Source organism: Aythya fuligula, chromosome 1, assembly GCF_009819795.1.
Source record: "Aythya fuligula isolate bAytFul2 chromosome 1, bAytFul2.pri, whole genome shotgun sequence".
Lineage (NCBI taxonomy): Eukaryota > Metazoa > Chordata > Aves > Anseriformes > Anatidae > Aythya > Aythya fuligula.
Window position 1 is genome coordinate 144,035,147 of NC_045559.1, and position 21,818 is coordinate 144,056,964.

Genomic DNA, 21,818 nt, shown 5'->3' on the forward strand with positions numbered 1-21,818 from the left:
GCTTCATTTCCCTAACATAGAACAGGAGTGTTGGGCTATGTTCCCCTCACGCTCTTTTGGGCAGCTGTATAAGCTGCCCTCCCCATTGCTGGTAGTCCTGTGCATCCCTTAGCTTAACTGTTTCCATTTTTTCCCAACTTTCCAGAACACAAAGAAAATAAGATCATACACAAAATGTTGCATTTTTTCCCAAATATGTTTAAATGGCTAATACAATTACACTTTCAAAGTACGCTAGATACTGTATCTTTATAGAAGGGCCTTCTTCCAACTTTGAGGGAAGACAAACAGGTGAGAAAAAGCTGCCAGAAGATCACACCTTCAGAGAAACAGAATAAACCCTTATACTGATGGGATATTTTTAGATAAAGATTTAAGAGTTTTGCCTTTTAATACAAATGCCTTAAGGAATATCCCCCAAACTAGGCCTTCCTTAAGAAGTTCAATACAGCAATTTCCCAAATAATTGATGAGGCAGAGACATTGACAATGGCTCTGACACTTAAGTCAGTGTTATAGAAAAAGCCTACATAATCTAGAATTTACTCTTTTCTTCTCATGGCACATGCTCACACAAAGTTAAACAAAGCCACGGGCTTATTGTTCTACCAGCATCTGATGCTGTTTAAAGTCCAAAGACCAGGATTCCATTTTACACTAGACACCAATGACCAAGGGAGAAACTTGACCAGATAATGTCTTTAGACAAGTATCTGTTTTCTTGTCACAAATCAGAACTAAACAAAAAACACCTTCAAGATTAACAGCAGCCTGATCGATTTGTTTTCCAATACCTTGAGGAAGATTTCTTTAATGACACTGGGAAGAAGCACCTCTAGTCAAGTTAAAGCCGTGTCTGAGAATAAACTCAAACACATATCCACACCACATTTAATCAAAATACAACCAATTTCACAAAGCATTTCATCTGAAATTAATTTTATTTCATGCTTACTGGTTTTCAAAACGAATTGATAATTCCAACTCACCTGGCTGAAAATCTTGTGCCATTTGATGCAGAACCTGATGAAGATGTGACATATACACTGCTGATTGATCCCTGAGCCATTTCTGTAAAAACAAACAAGTATTATTGCAACAATATTTCAACTCTTCCTATTCAGTGAAAATGCTTAATCTTTTTAGAGCCCAGAAAATAAGTCTTACAACCAAGCAACATATTAATGCTCTACACCCAAAATTTCGTAATTAAAATAAGTGACTGCAAAATTTCAAAATAAACTATACATTTTATGTTGAAGTGAGCAACACAAAAGTCTTCAGTGTCCTTATATAGTAAAAATAATAAAACATCGTAAAATGAAGCCATGACCACGTTTTCATTTAATACCTCTTCCCTTTTCAGACAAATCAACTATAAGTAATATCTTCATAAAAAAAATTACACACTGAAAAGATCTACTGGCATGGGACAATGCAGAATGCAGTTCTCTGAACAGCAACAGCCTCTTCTCTAAGAATCTCTATGTTATTTGTTCCCTAACATACACTAAAAAGCACACATTTGAAAACTTATAAATCTACACTACAAACCAGTAGAGGTTATTTAAGATCAGTTAATTTCATGGTTTTTCCTTGATTTCCATGTTAAGAAGGAAAACAAATGAACTCTTAGAGTAACTAACCTGTCACATATGGTTCCAAAGCTTTGGGAACCAAACTCCTTGCAATTTTTAGGTCCTCTGCTGAACAGCTTCCAGATTCTAGCCCACAGGCCATCCCCATTCGTTTTAGTACTTCTATATCATCATGAATTTCAAAAGTATTGTCAAAATTAAATAGATACTCAAACCTGTAGGGGAAAAACATCTCGGTTAACTTCATCTTTCCAATCACTTAAACTTAACTAAAATTAAACCTAAAATGCATGTGTAATTTCAACAGATACAGGTATTAAAAGTTTTAGTTAAATACTTAAACTATTTTGCACATTTGATCAATAGTTCTCTAATCCCATTCCTCTCTTTTTGCTGGCAAAAGCCATCTACAGTGTCATCTTTTTTTCTGTTTTAACCTTTTCTTGTAAGCTAATAGTGCAAGCAGAAATGACTGCTACTTTCCGCTTTTACTTAGGAGATGAAAAGCCTAGGTTTTTGAACCAAAACCAGAGAACAGCAGTTCTAAAAGCAAAATCCATTTTCAAGTCTGCTGGCTGTATTTCATCATGTTAATGGCAAGTTTACACTACTCGGTAAAGTATTACCTAAAAATTCAGCAGAGCTGACTTACTACACACTTTCAAAATCTTTAGACAGTTCATGCATTTTAAGTTACTATATCTGAACACAATTATTCCATTTAATAAAAAGCTTTACGCAGCTCTGTTTCTATTCAACGTTATGCTTAACTCAAAATTGCAAAGTTCTCAATCTACAAAAGGTACAAGTATGTTTATTCATACTTCAGTTTTAACAATTGCAGATGAACTCTTTAACATAGATGTAAAACTCAAAGATGTACCAAAAGCTAGAAAGAAAAACTTTTTACTCACTTGTCATTTGAAATACTGCAGTCAATCACTGTTTTCTTGCTGGTGTTCACAATGATGAATGGCAAATGGATGACAGAATTGGAAGGTGGCGGCCGATTTGCCTGTTGTTCTGCCTGACGATTTCGCTGAACGAGGTTCTTGAAGGCAATTTGCTACAAAAAGCAACAGTGATATGGGAGTGAATTAAACCTTCAACATTTGGTTAACCTACAAATCCCTCAATGAATACCAGCAACGGTTGAAACATGTAAATGCAGAAATGAACAGAGAAAGTTCATCACATTCCTGAATTTTAAGATGTAACAAGAAACAAAAACTAGAGTATTAAAAATGCAAAATGATAAAAATTAATTGAGGAAAAAAACATATCTAAGAACTACAACAGGACAGATCCTTGAGCAGATTCTTGACAGAGAGAAGAGATGACAGTGACTGGAAAAAGCAAGACTCTTACAGCATCTTACTTCCACTCCGTTTAGTATTTCCTGCTAGCTACCATACTCTACAATAATAGTTGAATGATTAATACTGTATTTTTGCTGAAATCGTATGCTAAAAAAAAAGGCTAAAGTTTGGGATGTGAACATCTGACATTAGGTTTCTGAATTGTTTAACTAAGATCAGTGACTTCACTCATTTCTTACCAACAATTTTGCAGAATGTAAAGTTCATATTTTAAAGATAAGCAAACTTAAGAACTAAAATCACTCAAGTAATAAAACTCAAGTTATATTAAAATCTTACAGAAAGTCACCAAACGAAGCACTTTTATGGTTGTGGAATCAAATGACATGAACAGGAACTAAAAACAAAATCCAAAGCAAACAGAGGCTGATAAATATCGGAGTTGTAGAGATTGCTGTTCCACAGCTGTCTTTTCTTTCTGCAAGCTCTTTCTGAGATTCTCACCCTTACTGTATATGTGATGGAATTACTGAAGGATACTCCAGTGAGCCACCACCACAGTGACTTAAGGGATAAACTGCTGCTTCCTACAATCTACTAGGTGAAATCTGGAAAGGAGTTCAGTTACAATTCAGCAAGTGTTCCAGAACAACTAAGCCACCTATACAACAGGGGCAGCTGAGTTCAAGAAAGGCAAGACACAGGCTTCTTAGATGTCTCCCATCCCTCACTGGGATAAAACAGGAATACACGTGTAAGTTACCTTGCCCTAGAGACAAGAGTACCTTGACTGTACCTGTAGAATGAGTTCTTGTAGTTGAGACTGTTTTTGCTTTATTCTTTCAAGTCTTCTCTGTTTCTCCACCTTAAGACAGAAAGAAGATGGTTAGCTTGTTGGTTTAAAACAGCATTTTCTCCCCTTAAATTGCTTAAATACCAGAGAACTGAAGGCATGAAGTATGTCAGTCATTAAGGTTCTGCTGATGATTCAGAGATGCACCAAGTCTCACATCAGTACTACTGATGGAAACTGTAACAAAGCAGAATTAACACATCGAGGAATAAAGTAGAATATATCAGTGAGTGTAAAAATTTCTTTGCAAACAGAAGTTACGCCTCAAAGAGTTATCCAGATTCTCTGAAGGAGGCAAAGAGCACGTGGACCACATGGATCCACTTGATACCCTCTACTGTTATTGGAAGTACTGGAGAAGAGATATTAAAGAAATGAAGCTGTTATAGAATCAAAGGTTATGTCCCCACAGAATTAAACACATACTAGATAATAATAGAGAAGACAGGGGACAATACAGTACCAAATAAACAGCTTTCTCAGTGGAGGAAGTCACCAACAGATTCTCAAAGATTTCTTTTACAGACTATTACTCAAATTATAAAGGATCAGAATAAGGGGATGAACAGCAAGGTGACAGAATTTGCTGACAACATTGGGCTATCTAGTATAGTAAAAAGAAGAGCGCTCATCACAAAGTACATAGGAAGTGCCTTTGTAGCACTGCATGATTAAACCATCAAAATTAATGCTGGTAAATATGTGGTATATGTGAGAAACCATAATCCTATTCATGCAAATTTTAGAAAAAGTGACGAGCTCTGAATTACGAATTGCCACTCAGTAAAGTGATCTTCAACTACAATATCTACAAAAATATCAGCTCAGTACATAGCCAGAAATTTTAATTACTTGACAAGGAACAGAGAACATAACACAAGTTATCACTACATCAGCGTACAAACCCTGAAGTTTTATATCTTGGTTTCTGTAGGTCTTGTGATCCTATTTCAAAAAGGCCACATAAAACATCAACCATGATAATTGATAATATGGAATAGATTCCATACCAGGAAATAATGAATAAGTTAAGACTTTTTAGGAAGGAGAACAAAATAAGGTGGGAGGATGAGGAAGATAACTAGAAACCAGGAGTAACATGGAGAAAATGAATGACTGGGTCACCATCACTTCCAATCAAAAAAAAAAAAACAAATACACACCAGGATATCAACTAAATAGAGTATGCTTTAAAAACAAACAGAAAGGTATTTCATAAGAAACTCCTAACGCAGCTGAAAATCTCACTGCCATAAAAGATTCAATGTTAAAGGCAAACTTTGTTCAAAATTGAAGACTAGTAAATAGAAGGATATATAGACACATCTATCTCAGGTTGTGCCTGAGCCACCAGTTAAAGGAGAAGGCATCATTAATTGCTTTCTCTAATCGTATACTCCTTCCTAGCTTACTGCTATTGTCCAGCAACACACTAGTATAGACAGACCACTCATCCGAAGACAAATCTGTGTTCCTATGTCCTTAAAATATGCACTTAAGAACAAAATGGATGGAGTTAAACAATTCACATGCAGAATGCAGTTGTGCCCGCTTTTGATGAAAAATTACAAGCATATGCTGTTGAAAAAACTGCAAAGGCATGATGTTAATGAAAAAAGGACTAAGTGCTTTTAATTTAGCATTAGAAATGACTGCCTCCTTCCAAAAAAATAGAGGCTTACCACAAATGACCTGAGATATTTTCCTATCACATACACATAAACGACACTTTCTATATTAATTCAAGATACAGACCTTATTAACTGACCCCCATAACCCTTTTTGCATTATCAGGATGTATTTTACCATTTCTGATACTCTTTTTTACACAGAAAATACAAGTTTAAGAAGACAATACTACATGCGTAATGGGGAATCCCCCAAGCTCACTTGTTCCCTTATGAACTATTTTAATTTTTAAACAGTTTAAGGGTGAGGCTAAGCATTTTCAACTGGAATAGTCAAAAAAAGTTTATTATGCTTGACAATTTCACAATATTAGCCTCCCTAAGCTTGTTAAAGAAAAACAACAAAACTTATAAAAACTTTCCAGATACTGTCATTAACAATTTAAATGTCGACAGACCTTGCAGAAAAATTGGAGCTAGAACATTTATGAAGTAATAATGGGGGAAGGGAAGAATCTTGCAAATTCCTTGAGCAAGCTCAACGCATTATAATTTTTGCCATTTCCAAAAATACATTACACTTGTGGCTCAATTATTCCATGGTTAACAGAACCCCTTTCTCCTCTTGTGACTTGCAATTAACAAGTTCTCACTTGGATATCAGAAATTAGCATTCTACGTATCTTAAATGCACGAAATTTCACTGAACATTTTAAGTTGCTTCTTCTGTCAGTACTAATATTATCCCACCCTTCTTTAGAACATTATCAGTCATGGCATTAAATTCAGTAGAACAAGCCATGCATCTTTTTTTTGTTGCTCCAACACTACCGGCAATGCCACACTTTATGAGACAGATTCAAAAACATCAGCTTGAAAATCCTCCCAGACAACTGATTTCCTATTCAGCACACAGAACAGACATCTTCAAACCACTTCACCCTAGTTTTTAAATGCCCTGATTGTCACTCTCTCACCCTAATAATTTTAATTTAAGATAAGTATCTTACTTAAATCAAACTCAGATTGATTAGGTCTGTTATATTTTCTTCACCTAGACAACAATTACATTGGCAACTGAAAAAACAGTTATAACTATCAAACAAAAATGTTCACAGAATTAGGCCTTTTTAGATAGGTTCCAAAATATTTTTCTCAACTTGTCTGCTTCTGTGCTGCCTTTAAGTTCTACTGAGGGGAACTTCACACTAAGAACAAATACAAAAACCTCATTCTCTTCTGACAAAGTAAACTGACCTCTGTAAACCTCAGTAAGTTTATTATCCTGCAAGCGTAGGACTCAGGATACTTATAAATGAAAAGGAAAAATTCTGCCAGAACTTAGGAATACCTCTGAGTATTAAACATTTTGCTTCTCTCCCAAGGCTCGTACTAAAAAATTTTGACATGTTTATGTAAAACAACTATCAGAAACAAAAATGACCTACAGCAACAAAGAAGGAACGCTGAGTGCATATACTGACTGATAAGTAACACTGCAGATTTATTATTTGTGTGGCATCGGGAGAAAACAATTTGCCTCAGCTTTGACCACCACTACTGCAGTGGAGATGTACATTTTGATTAACTTCCAATCGGAACCACTTCACATGTATTTTAAGTGTTGTGTGGCAGAGTTGCTCCTGACATAGAACTGCTTCAAAAAACTATTCAAGCAGTCTGGTTAGATGTGTGTTCTGTAAATACAAGTGTGGGGGGGAAAAAAGTATCAAAAGAGATCCAACTATTCTATCTTGCTATCTCAGAAGATCACATGCAAGATAAAAACATATTCAAGTAAACTTTTATGCAAACACAAAGCCATTGTGAATTTCCTATATAAATACCTCTAAATTCTGACATTCCTGAGCCGAGTTAGTAGGTAGACCGATCCATTTGATTTCCTTCTTCTCCTTAGAGATAATGTTCATGGCCATAAGGACATTTAAGGCATCATAGACACGTCGTCTAATATTCTTCTGGTCATAAGCCTGCTGTAGACATAGTGCATTAATCAAAAACATACCTGTGACAAAAATATTTGAAAATAAAATGTATTACAGTAAATGGGTAAACTTGGGTAGTATCTGAACTGTTTCATTTAGCAGGAGGAAAAGAAATGCAAATCTAAAGAAATTTATCTTCCCCCATTCAGTTCACATATACTCGTCCCCCCCATTTACTTACTGATTCATTTGGTGAAATGTGATTATCAGTGGTACTGAACTCTGCAACCAACTCGTCTGCCACCTCATTATATGAAGTCGTTCCTTTTCTTTGTACCTTCTCACAAACCTTCATAGAGAAATGACGTAAACCTTTGCCATTCTTCTCTCCTTTTTTGTTCCGCTTCCTAAATATACACATAATATGTAATTTGAGAAGATTTGAACTTTGGAATACTTAACATTGCTTTTTCAAATACAGGCACGCTACAGTAAAAAGCAAGTCTTCCCTTTCGTTACACTCCTCACCCCTTTCCAACATTTTTTTTCCTGATATTCTTCTCCCCTCTCCCCTGATAAAACTTACAGTAACAATTCTACCATCTTTATGCTGAGACACAATACAGATTTATCTTTTTGGCAACTCTGCTAGCTCCAGTAGCAGATACGTTAACGACAGGGACGTTACTTAAAGAAGTCAGTAAGGAAAACCTTACAATCTTCAAGACGGGGGAAAGGCTAAAATGAGAAGTGAATTAGAACAGGTAATTTATTTTTCTCTTTTTTTTTTTTTTTTTTTTTTAGATAGCCCATCTAGTTTTGCAACAAAAGCCTATGTTGGTTGAATATTGTTCCAAGTCTGATACTGACTGAACAGATACACTTGTTGAACTCACTTCACCGGTTGAGCACCTCTCCTATGAAGAGACGCTCAGAGAGTTGGGATTGTTCAGCCTGGAGAAGAGAAGGCTCCAGGGAGACCTTAGAGCAGCCTTCCAGTATCTAACGGGGGCTACAGGAAAGCTGGGGAGGGACACTTTGTCAGGGAGTGTAGTGAGAGGACCAGGAGGCTTTAAACTAAAAGAGGGTAGGTCTAGATTAACCATTAAGAAGAAAATCTTTACCATGAGGGTGGTGAGGCCCTGGCACAGGTTGCCCAGAGAAGCTGTGGCTGCCCCATCCCTAGAGGTGCTCAAGGCCAGGTTGGATGGGGCTGTGGGCAACCTGGGCTGGTGGGAGGTGTCCCTACCTATGGCGGGGGGTTGGAACCAAATGGACTTTAGGGTCCCTTCCAACCCAACCCACTCTATGATTCTATGAAGCTGTTACAAAAGCTTCAAAGTTACTATAGATAAAGTGTAATGATTTTTTCTGCATGTCTTTCACATAAAAAGTTCTGTGTAACTTTTAGAGAAATCTAAGTATCAACAGAATTAGTTTCAAAAATAGAACCTCTCATTTTCTCAAATGCATCATAATTCCAAAGTAGAAAATCTATGTGTAACAGGACACTGACGATAATTTGTCTTAAAACAACTACAGTTAATGAGAGACCCTTAAAATCAAACTTGCACAACAAAAGACATAACAACACCACATTAATTGTATGTACAATTTATCTGCAGTAAAGACTTCATTCTGATTTAGAACAATTCTTCAGGATATACTTTTTCCATCTGAAGTATACTGTCTTGTCTTAGAAATAACCCAGCAAAATAGAAATGCCAAATTAAAATGTGAATCAAATCAGATGAATTCTTGTGTCCTTTTAGGAGCTGAATTCTCTAAATCCAAGTAACATGAGAAAATCTGTCAGTGTTTACAGAAAATATCCTACTCATTTGTATGACAAATGAGCAGATATTCATTCCTGTATGACTATGCCTATTTTTTTTTTTAACATAGCATACTTTAATGTTGAAGTGCTCTTAGTTGAAAGGTAAGTAGACTGTCCTTCTCAGACAGCTCACCTGAAGAGCGCATACACTATCACAGCAAACATTTAGAACAAAAGTTTCAAGCTATTTATTAATCCTTTGCAACTTTCATTTATAGCTCACCCAGCAGACCACGGCGAAGAATCTGCAGTCTGGTTCTGTGATACAAAATGTGTATTAGGTGTATGTGGGCTTCCTACCAGGATAGTATTTGGCGCTGAAGGTCTCTGAGGTGTACTGATAACCTACAGCAAAGATAAAATCATTTGGAAAGTAAGCATAAGTATTCCAAGGTATTCAGATGCTGCAATATTCAAGTGATGTATTATCCAAGCATGAATAATACTTTGTTTCTACCCACTTCTATTAGATGTTTTCAACTTATACACATTAGCATAAAAATTTTCAGACTACATGTTACACAGTTAGAGCACTCCCTAAGTAATAATCATTTATGTTTCATCCTTCCTAAGCAAGCTTTTCATGCTAACTTTCTCACTTACTGCAGATTTTGGTTTTAGACAAGAGCATTCCATTTTCCTTTAGCTACAGCCTGCCTCACCAGCAAAATCTAAAGTTTACTCCCCAAGCTAGTTTCAAAAAATTTAGCCTTTGCAAGAATAAAGTAGAAAAACTTCAAAGTTGAAACAAAACCATCCAGTTAAAATGTTTCCAATCCTTACAGAAAGCCAACCTCTCTCCCCTACTATTCATAACCAAAACTGCTCATTGTTGAAAACAGAATGAGGGTGGGGGATACAGAACAGGCACTGGGTGTATGTGAACCAGTTCACTTTCTCCCTGGGGGAAAAAATAAATAAATAAAAACACCATCAATTTTGCTACTGGCAGTTCTCTGCCAACTACAGACCAAAAACTTTAGCTGTTTTAACCTCCTGTTTTAGGCCATTTCTGACAATGTTTTTAAGAGGAGTTGGAATGAACATCCCCAGGCATATTTGAGATATCTGATCCCACTGCTTTGTCTTTTGCCCTTAGATGACCACAATTCCTGTAGCCACCCCCCAGCAATTCTGCCCACAACCTTTTCACTTTCACTGATCTCATGAAAAAAGAAGCATCTGGTTCACCAACATCTCAGAATGCCATGAGGACAGCCAGTGTGCTGCTCAGGTAACACAGACAACAGAGAAGAGAGGAAAGCTCTCAGCCAGTTTTTATTCTTGAGGATACAGTTAGAGAGAACTGGTAGAAACGACAACATTTTTCTTGCAGAGGCTAAAATTAGAGGGTCCCACCCTACTCCCTTGCTTCCCATTTCCACAAACAAGCCCACCATCACCTTGGTGCCTAACACATAACACAGTGCATAAAGATGGGAAGCCAAACCCATACAGAGGGAGGGAGGGGAGCTATAAAACTCGGAGAAAAACAAACCGTTTGGCAACAGCAAACACTGGAAATCTACTGTGCTCAGTAGTGTCGTTAAACATTCAGCAGTACAAAGAAGTAAATGGATGGAGATAAACCCACACTCCTTTCTAGAATGGAGAAGTGAAGTCTGTTTAGTAAATTCAAAACCCGCTCAGCATTCCCAATCTAACTCACAGAAGTCTGCAAACTAGCCAGAATCATACGCTTTCAGGTTATACATTTAAAAAGTTCAACTTTTACGCAGAGTATTTAAGCTTATATGTTATGCAAATGATACATATCTCAGAGAGAAACTTAGAAATACAAGATCTTTCCTTAAAAAATTCTAATAATTTCTCTCATGTGTTGAAAAGTCTTCATATAGCAAACAACCACACGTTAAAACTCTATACTGTTTTTCTGTAGAATGGAAATAAACCTTACAGATAAAAAGGAACTTCAACATGGCAGGGATGTTTGTTTTTTAATAGCCATTTTAAATCTAATTACTCTTGCAGTTATAAACAGGTGATTTTCATGTTTTTCTGAAAGATGCATCCCTACAACCTCTTAAAGAGGAGGACTGCCACATAGGATTTTGGATTAAAAATGTACAAATTCTAAGCCTATCATCTACCAGTAACTGCATTACATTGTTTCCAAACACATCCAATTTCTTTCAGTATTTGAAGGACACAAATGGCGGAGATACTCCAGAACTTCAGAGATAACTGGTGAGCCTCTCTACTTTGTAAGCAAGTGAAGGAAAACTCCTTAACAAAGCAGCTGCCTATACCAAACACCTTATCAAATCTGAAGCAGCAAGTATTGATATTACAGAACACTCTACAGCCTCAAGTTTCAGATTCTGCTAAAGAACTACTTGGTGCTATTGGCTCCTTAAAAGGAACATTGATGTCCCTAACGTTCACACATGAGCTCATAAACAGGAAAGACTGAATGAAAAAAATACTGAGTTAGGCAGTACTGAGTCACTAGGAACATCCTAAAACAAAAGCTTATGGGTGCAATTATAAAAGACAGTTTTTTAAGGAAAATAGGGAGAGGAGAGGCAAAGAATGCAGAAGTGAAAAAAGAAATGTCTGCTGTTCTCTAAAGTTTCCTGATTTACAGGGAGAACGAGATTGCAATCCAGCTCCTTAAGAACCACGAAGATCAAGACCATGGAAAAGAACAGCGAACAGCAAGAGTCTACACAAACCACTTCACTGTACTCAACACTGTCCCCATGTACATTTTCCTGCTAAGAAGAAATCAGACTGCCTGAACAAAGAACACAGGCTCAGAAAATTAAGTACTTAAGCATTAAAAAACTGGTTTTGCCAGTCAAGGGTTAGAAAGTTGAACAGGGTCACAAGCCAACTCAGTAACTCTGATCCTCAAGAACATTTGGCTCATTGACAGAAAATTCTTGCTGTCCTTCTAAATCATAAAGCCAGAAGAAATTTATCCGGGGTTTCTCTCTCTTTTTATAAATACATAAAATAAAAAACTCCACCTCTTCTTTCGTGACATATAACCAAGCATTTAATTTTGTATTGGTAATAATAGCCCATACAAATATGCTGTGATATGGGACCTTATTTCATCAAGATTTATTTTTGTCTTATTCTGAGTATTTGAGCAAAGCGATAAAGAACTTATTACTGAGAATGTGAATTTCACATAGCTATCATACTACCAAAGACTATGATATTAAGACTGGTTCTTTCAGAATCAAAATTTTTAATAATCTTACCATGCAAAATTAGTCATTATAATACAGATGAGCATTTGTCAATTTAAATATGTGATTTGTATGTGTAAATATACACACACAGATATCAAAACAGATTTGCATGCATTTATTTACTCATTGTTCAAAGTTTAAGAAGGCATCAGATAATTTGTCATTTAATTATTAAACCATGGCCCTGGTACTTTGAGAAAAGTTTTTTTTGTTGTTGTTGTTGTTGTTTTTTTTAAAGTTACCTTTCACTTTCAACATTAAAATCTACTATGTACACAGCCTAGCAATGAAACCTGGAAGAGATAACCCACATGTCATTACAACCTATGATCTACACAAAAACCATTCTTCCTCTTACTGCTGGTTAGTGAAATTAATGCCTAGCAACTCTATTTCCTTGTTTGGAGTATTTATTTACAAACTGTCTCCTACTAAAGAGGCAGCATCAGTTAAACTCATTTTAATGCACTCTAGCTTTCAAGTAATTGCTGGAGGGAGTTAGTTCACCACCACCACTGGTAGTTCAGCACAAATGATCTGCAATTATACTGATACTTCGCTACTCAAGTATCTTCAGTCTGTCTCAGATGGGCCTCCTCACATTTTGTGAAGCTCAAGGAGTTGAACATGGTTCACGTTGCACTGCTGCAATTCAATTAAGAACACTGGTGGATGTAGAGGTTTGGTTTGGTTGTCGTGTCAACCTCCCCACCCCCAGGCTCTCTTCGAATTGACAGCCGTACCAGAGCAGCTATCTGAGCATGGTCACAGTTTCAAAGTATAGTCAATAAGCAATTATACAGATAGAGCAATTATACAGATAGACTGCTTATTACAGAGAGAGTGGACTTTCCACAACATCTGTGCAGTTAAACTGGAACAGTTATAGGCAACCACAGTTATAAAACATTCCCTAGAGCTCAGAGTTGGTCAAGGGAGATGGAAAACCGCTCTTGTATTACCAAATGTAAGAAATTAAATTCTAGATGTTTATACCTTGCAGTAGCTTTCCAGAAGATGAACTGAGACCAACTCTCAGTTGATCTTAATTTTGATCAATATAGAAATGACTTCTCATAACCTATGTATTATCTACTGCATTATTAGGTTCTCTGAGTCCTCTAATTTCACATACCTCACACTCAGAGCAGAAGCAAGCACTGAAGCAGAAGGATATCTAAAATCATCATTAGCATTAAAAAATGTAGTACCGCTTTCAATTTTGTTCCATCTGACTTCAATCTCAGTAAAAACGTGCTAATGGAATTAAATTTACATGTCTCTATGACAGAATCTGGAAGAGCCACTGATTAGAAGTGGCAACATTAATGAATGATAAGGCCACCTGAATATTCAGGTATGTTGATTTGACAGTCATCTTTGCATTTCTTTCTGCACATTTGTTCTAATGTATTAAGTCCATTAAAATTAGAAACATTTAGACAATCTGCACATGACAAGTGATGCCAAATATCAATCTACAACTCAGATTTACAGTATGTGTAATCAATAAGAAAAAACAATGCAAAGTCTCCTTACCACTTGTTGTGTAATGTTGACATTAGACTGTCCAAATGTTTTTGGCAGGAGCTGCTTTCCGAGTGTATTTACTGTAGAGGGATGTACAGCCAATAGAGAAACAACTCCTAAAAACAAATACAAGTACAAATCTTCAGGTCAGCCACATTGTATTATTTTAGCAACTGCAGTTTCAGAGATATTACCAATGCATATTAACAGAAACTAGCTCTGAGCTCCACAGAGAGACAACATAAACGTAGCATTTATGCATCTGAAGAAAAAAAAAAAAATCTTAAAAGATTCTTAGTATGTTGTCTTAAACTTCCTCCTGTGTGACCTTACAGCTCAGCAATCTAGTCTGAGCATGTTTAAACTCCTCATACTCCAATTTTTCTCCCAAAGAGAGCTAACTGGTATCTGATAGAAGGATTACCCTCCTTGTCTACACCCTTTCTTTTGCAGCTATTGAAACCTTTTCCCACACTGCCCCAAAACCAAGCCCAATTCCCCAGCATACAACATAGCCTTTTGAGGCATGCTGGTCTGTAAGAGGTTATATTTGGTTAGCACAGGCTTTTCCAAGAGAGTATTCCCAACCAACTTTCAGGTACCCTCTTCCAGCTGCAGGGAATTAAAGAACTGAAGCACACAAGAAACCAGTACTTGAGCAAAACACATGCAACACAGTAGACCAACCCTGCAGGGAAAGCTGCTCTCTTCCTGTTCACAAGCCATCCATAGTCCCTGTTGATGGTTAAGCCTTAAGCCACAGAAAACAACAGTTGAACTACAAAAATTCTACGCCAGGTGTCTGTAGTGACTTAATGCGCCATACCAGTCTTTACATAAATAAGCAACAAGGACTGAAAAAGAATCATGGGGCAAATAAGGTGAGAAGTTTGACAGCTCTTTCCCTGTCAGAAGGGCATGGCACAACTCCCATTCCTCTTTTTTCCTTTTATCCAATGCAGAGACAATAATTATTGCAATAGCTGCATCAGGAGGAACCCTGACCAGTCCTTGATGCCCTCCATCCCTCTTACGCATGCAGGTAGTCAACAGAAAGTTGGAGACAATCCCTCCTCTCCAGAAGGCCTGCGTTTCCAAGCTGCCATTACTATACCATGACAAACTGACAGCTTCACTCAAGAGTTATTTTCAGCCCCACAAAAACATAGGATGCTGTAGCCCATCATTCTTTCCAACTTATGAATGCTCCTTCAGAGTCACACAAGGAAGGCTGCTACGCCTTCTTGTTCCTTCAAGTACAGCCATCAGTATCATTGTTTTTCATTTCAGCCTTCCTCTTTGCAGGATGCAGTAAAAAGCAGTATAAACTATTTGGACTAGTACTGCTTGTGCATCTTTGCTCAGCTACTCATCAGTGTGCCTTTTTTTTTTTTTTAAGGCTTCTAATTGCTTGAAAAACAGGAAAGCAAACCGAAGATTCCCCTTCCCATGTAAGAGCTGCAACTGGTTCCCCAAGTTAAGCCCCCTTATCTATTTGATCTCTCATGTTACAGAGCCTTTTCCTTGCCTTTGATGGTTCTTGTTGCCTGTACACTTTCTAGGTCTCCCACCCTTTGAGATTTTTGAATGGGACAGACACATTATTCACAACAAATGAATGATATATGTTATACAATAACATTTTTATTTTTTCTATTTTACTCCCTATTCCTTCCCAAATAATTCTGAAAATTTGATTTGTTTGTTCCCCAGCAGACACTGACTTCATGTTTTCATAATATAGCCTACAAGGACTTAATAACTCTCCTGAGTGTCAAGAGCTCACTAGGGGTCCTCATCATGGTTTAGTTTTCATCAATTATTAATCCATAAGAGGACCGTCCCATTCTCTGACACCTCAGTTTCTTTAACAGGCCATTTAAGGACCTTGATAATGTCTTTTTGCTGTTGCTTTCAAGAAATCCAAGGACATCACACTGATTAGATATCCCTTATCCATACATTTGTTGATTCTTTCAAAGCTTGACTTTGAGAAGACATAACTTCCTAACTTCCCTTTTCCCCTCCTTCTAGAGGGAGACATGTTAACTCCTGCCCAGTATCACATTTACCCACGCCTACTAATTCTCTTCGTTGTTATGCTCTCAACTGATCTCCCAAACAGAACCCCAACTTCCTCATCTGCATTTCAAGCCCGCCAAGAATCAGTGCCAGGTACGTCCCTTTCTATCCTGGTAGGATATTACTCGCACATAAAAGGATTATTCCAAGCCACAGTGCCAGAAGTACTTTTGCTAGGTCCTTAGACTTCAGTGAGACAACTTCACAAAGAGCAGTCTTGCCATGAGATGCTCCCTAAGCATCTTCATCATCTGTCAATTTCACAGACACACAGACTTCACTCTTCTGATGTGTTTAAAACCAAAGCAATTCTTTATGCTATCATGTTGTTTCTGCTTATGCAGTCAGCAGAGACAAATGCACCTGTAACAGTCCAGTACAACTCCATGCTACAGCAGAGGTGAGGAATCAAGTGGTTAGCTCTGCAGAAATGGACCCAAGGGGGTCCTCATGGACAGGACCTCTGTGCTAAGGCTTAACAGCACACTGGGCTGCATTTAGAAGAGATCACCAGGGTCAAAAGAAGCGATTGTTCTCTTCTGTGCCTGCACTCTAAGCTGTATCTGGATTACTCTGTTCAACTTTGGGGCCACAGCGCAAGAGGATTCACAAAGAGGAAAGAGTCCAGCAAAAAGCTGCCAACACTGTTAGGGTACTGGAGCTTATGACGTGCAAGGAGAAGCTGAGGGAGCTTGGTGTGTTCAGCCCGTAGGACACATTAAGGCAGGACAAGAGGTCTGCCTGTGGCATCTGATCACTGCCTTCAAACAGCAAATGGGGAGCTGCAGAGATGACAGCAGAAGGAAGAGAGGCAAGTCTCAAGTTGCTGCACACAGCAAATTCCAGTTAAATACTGGGGGGGAAAAAAAAAACACAATGAAAATGGCAATGCACAGGAACAGGTTGCCTAGGAAGTTCCCTGGAGATACATAAAAATTTCAAGTACTCAAGGCTCTGTGCTTTGAAGTTGCCCCTGTTTTGATCCAAGGCTAGATTGGATGGCCTCCAGCCTCCTTACATTATTCAAATAATTCTAGGAATACAAAAAGTTATCTTGCAACTACATCATCTGCATGAAAGGAACGGTATACGTTATGCTTCTTTAAAGTTTTTAATTACATTAACATTTTCTGTGGCACTGTGCCAGCATTAATCCATGCCCCTGAACCAACCAAGGTAGGGCTGTCTGTACGCACAAGCTGATTGGCAAGGAAATGCAAACGTAACTGGAAGAACAGCAACACACCTCTGTTCCAAGCAAAGTCAAAGTCCACCCATAAAAGACAGCATATTAAACAGGAAAGCAAAACTGCTCAATTAAAGGAAAAAAATATTTTTTAAAAATGATTTTTTTCAATTTGTCTCTGCTTCATGCATCCTACTTCCTCATTTACCTGACTTGCAAAAGTTGTTCTAGCATCCAACTGCATTTTTTCCCAAAGGCTCATAATGCTCTGATTTCAGTGTGTGTGGAGTGAAAATTGTTTTTAAGTATACAAGCAGAAATAACGTTATTAACTTAGCTTTGCAAGTGACTGACAGCTCAGTTTCTCAAAGGAATTTTACTAATCATTTGTTAATTACTGTTACTCTTATAGCAATCACTGCCATCCAGATAATCTTGTACTTTATTGCCAAGATACAGTGTACACTGCAGCATGTAAAAATTAAAACCGCAAGTTTGCAAACAGTTTCCTGGCACTAACTCTTCTTCCTTTTCAAAACAAATGTATTAAGGCAGCTAGTTCCTCACATTTTTTTCTGAATTTTTTTTTTCTTTGCATTTTCTTCTAAAGATATTAAGACTTCAAAAAACATGGTAAAAGGCCAGCTAAAGCACAGAAAAAAAATATATACATACACCGAAGGACAAAACTACTAACTGAATGCTCAGCCTCCCAAGCATTGCCAGTTCAAAAGAAAACTCCTAGCAGCTTACCAATCAATAAACCACAATGCAAGCAGAACTTCTTTACTGTAAAGCTCCAGAATGTCTCCAAACAGAAGATAGAGAGAGATGGGATCAAGGAGCAATGTCATATAAAACTTGAACAGCAAAAGCAGCAGCACACTATTTTTAAGAAAAAAATATTTACCTGGAAGTCTTTGTAGACAGTTAAGTGTCTTCTGCATACAGAAAATGTGTTAAATAGTCTGCTTTGGTTACTGATTTCAATCAGGGTTGAACTCTTGAATTCTTTCATATGCCCTTACCAGCATATGAGAACAAACCCAAGAATTTCACCACAAATAAAGAATCTCCTGCAGAATTTTAGCAGAGTGGTGATACCTATAATTATAAACTCTTGAAAGAATTTGAGATGTCACAGAAAAAGAGACAGTACATCTGAGATAAAACAGTGCCCTATGCAGACAAGGCAATAGATCCCCCTGAGCACTGACTGCTCCAGTTCATGTAACAGTAGTGACTCTGAATGCGGTGTTTTGTGTCAAAGTGTTTGGGCTGAAGCACCCCTCACCTCAACAGAAATCCCACTCATTCTAGGCACCGTACCATTTGCTGATGCAATCAGTCTTTACGTCTTCTTTACTTGAGAAAGAGCGCGCAACAGGACTGATGCAACAACAGAAATCAACTGAAAAAACACGCCAGTTTCCTGATAATGCGGTCTCTAACAAAGTCTTGTAAGTAGAAGCAATATTGTATGTGGCGGAACCGGATTAAAAAAGGTAATTCTGAAAGCACTTTCTGCTATCACAGCCCAAAAAAAAAGAAGGTATGGAGTAAGAAGAGAGTGGTTTGTCTGCATTCAAAGTAATTCCTACCATTTCCTGCAACAGCCTCAAACTCTGTTCAGCAGACCAGTTTGTAAGTAAATACTCTACATGATTGAAGGTTAGGAGTTGAGCAAAGAGTTATTTTAAGAAAGGTCCAAAGCAAATTAACCTTGCAGATGACATTTTGCAGTACAACTGCTTTTAACTGCTCTTACAAACTCCACAAACTCCTGTTTTAACTCTCTTTAATAAAACTGATGGTTTTAACAGAGCAGTTGAATCTAGCTTAAGGACATCTGTGCAACTTGAAGGCAGAAGTATTATTAAACCAGTCTCAATACAAGTCACACATGACTTACGCTTTTGAAAAAACAACACTACTATCAATAACCTGATAAAACTCACAATTAAGAGAATAGGAGTTGAAGAGAGCAAAAAAGACCAGTGAGACTTTCCATGAGCCTGATGATTTCAGTAAGCGCCACTGACGCTAGATTCCAGTGTGACTGCCACTTCTGAGAAGACCGAGTGTCATCTGGAACGTTCCTTATGTTTGGAATCAAAAATAAATAGGAATAGAATTCATACATAGCCAGAGTACCACTACTGCTTAAGATCCAAATGACTGATCAGGGATTACATGAAAGCTATGAGAATTATTTGGAAAAATGGTGTAGAAACAGTTTGGGCACCTTCTGTTTGCAGATTTTCTTTCTTTATTTATTGGTTAGAAAAGAGACATGAGGAGAAATAAATGGAGTTCTACATCAACATCCCTAACAAAATTCTTTACTGTCACCATGTGGTAAAGCAAATGCCAAGCTAATTCCAGCTTCAAACCTGTCCACCAAACCATCAGCTTAGAACAAACAAACAACAAAAAAAAAAAAAACTTAAAAAGCCAACTAGTAATGAACTGCACAGTCCGCTCAGAATATGCACAAAGAGTGCACTTAGAAGATCTGGGAAAGACGACAGAGGTTACAACTAGACCCTGGGAGCCGATTCCTCATCCTCCACTCCTGGGAAGCTGTAGTTTGTAACTTCTCTCTCGCAAACACCATAGACACATTATGATTAATTACCTATTTTTTTGAAAATCAGCATTGAACCACTTCTGAGCCTTTCAACCTCCCGTAAGCTTTGACAACACACACAGATGACTGTCTCCAGTTGTGTGCCAAGCCAAGTAAGAATATTTTTGCTTATTGAGCAAATTGCACCATCATGTTGAGACAATATGCTTACACGGCAGCCTTGGATACTTTTACAAAGACATCCATCTCCCCCGATGTAATACCACAGTATTCCTGAGTGCTTAAGTAATTTCTTACATCGACTTAGACTTTTAGCTAATTCTTGCCATCCTTAGATATGACTAATAATACTTCACATACTACAAACCAGTCTTTCTTTCCAAGTCTGTTCAGATATAGTCTACTCTTAGACTTTATGAGTCTTTCTAGACTTTTTGAAACATCTTTCCTATTGGCAGCAACAGTTTTATTTCCCGACTTTGACTTTAGACGATAACAATCGTTTGGAATCGTCTGGGCTGCTGTAATGCCCCGGCTTTTCATAACCAGTGTTCAGGCATATGTTTGCTGAAGGGTGAATCACAGGCTCTGAAATAGCTGTCTGCTTTCATTCCAGAGGAACGACTCCAAACATTGTCAAAAACCAGGGAGCGTTTGATCTCTCTATACAGATACAATAATATAACATTGTGAAAGCTTCTAGTCATTTAAATATAAAAGCACAAGACAATGTTCAAGGCAGTGTTGAAATAGAGTTTAAATACACCTCAAAAATTTACATATTTGACAACTTCAATTTTTTTCAATTACCAAATCTGAAATGAAAACAAAACTCAAGTTCTTTATGCCTATATAATGTGAAACCTGATTTTAAGGCATAGGAGACAAAAGAAAGACATCTTTACAAGCATCTTCTGGTTGCATACCAATAATGCCACCTACTGGCATGACATATGATCCAGGTTTTCTTTTTGATTAATTCTGAAGTTAACCTATGAGCTTAATTTCAATTCAACACTAAATACCGTTGGCTCTCTTTCCCTTCCACTCAACCAGGTACTTTTTTTCACCAAATATCCTCGCAAGTACGGGGCAGGATTAGAACTGAACAGTGTCCTATTTAAATACCAACACTAATCTGACTGTAACAACAAGGACCAGAATGCAGTACTTTTCTTCAAAATGCAACCTCATGGAAAAACGTTTTTTCTAAGTCTATAAAGTTTATCACCAAATAATTTTTTAGAATACACAGACTTGTGAGGAAGTTTTACTGGTTCAGTTCCTATTAAAAGTTTTTTCCATTCCTCCACCACATACTGAATGAATTCTGATTATAATTATCAGTTGAAGTCAACATACGGGGTGAATTTGAGCATTTCACGTTTAAACAATTAGCTGGGTTCATATTCCAAAACAAACCCAGGAATTAATAAAAACTAGATTTAAAAAAAAATGGTAACAGTAATAATCCCAGAATGGAAATAAACTAAAATAACGAGGAAAGCATCCAAATGAGATTATCCTTGCCTTCTATCTTGCCTGCAAGAAGCAAGCAATTACAATCCAGTCACTTTGGAAACTTACTCCATGATTAAACTGCTCTTTTAATTCTGTCTTGGATAAAGGAATTTCTCCTTTTTATTATTGCCAGGAGGAGGGATAGAGCTATAAATCACACTATTTCTTCACTTGGTGTTTTAAATTTTCATAAACATTGTTTCTGATTACAAATTAATCTCAATAAACCCTCGAATTATGAACAGCTTATGCAAATCCCACTCCCAAGCACAGGGTAACAAGCGATGGAACAGGCCCTGTGTAGTGTTCTTAGCAACTGAGGCCTCAGGGAGAAAAATGCAATTGGGTACTTTGGTATGAGCCAAGGAAACTTGCATCTGGTTCCAGTGGGATTTATCATTCCTCCGCAATGTCACAAGCTGACAGCACAACAGCACAGGGCAAGCAGCAGATATAAAACCACGTAGCTTTATCAGCTTATCAATGAAAGGACATCTGGATACA

General features: G+C 37.4%; 1 protein-coding gene across 3 annotated transcripts in view; it reads right to left on the reverse strand.

Moving 5' to 3' along the window:
• TFDP1 (transcription factor Dp-1) overlaps positions 1-21,818 on the reverse strand; it is a 40,903-nt gene that overhangs the window by 2,565 nt on the left and 16,520 nt on the right. For 2 of the 3 annotated variants that reach the window (XM_032207356.1, XM_032207355.1), the window contains exons 4-11: positions 13,945-14,051; positions 9,405-9,526; positions 7,586-7,751; positions 7,246-7,392; positions 3,714-3,782; positions 2,513-2,664; positions 1,647-1,813; positions 990-1,071 (exon numbers count right to left, since the gene is read on the reverse strand). In XM_032207356.1, coding sequence (XP_032063247.1) covers positions 990-1,071; positions 1,647-1,813; positions 2,513-2,664; positions 3,714-3,782; positions 7,246-7,392; positions 7,586-7,751; positions 9,405-9,526; positions 13,945-14,051 — 1,012 coding nt within the window. The remainder of the gene's footprint in view (positions 1-989; positions 1,072-1,646; positions 1,814-2,512; positions 2,665-3,713; positions 3,783-7,245; positions 7,393-7,585; positions 7,752-9,404; positions 9,527-13,944; positions 14,052-21,818) is intronic. The other variant, XM_032207357.1, reaches the window with a different exon arrangement.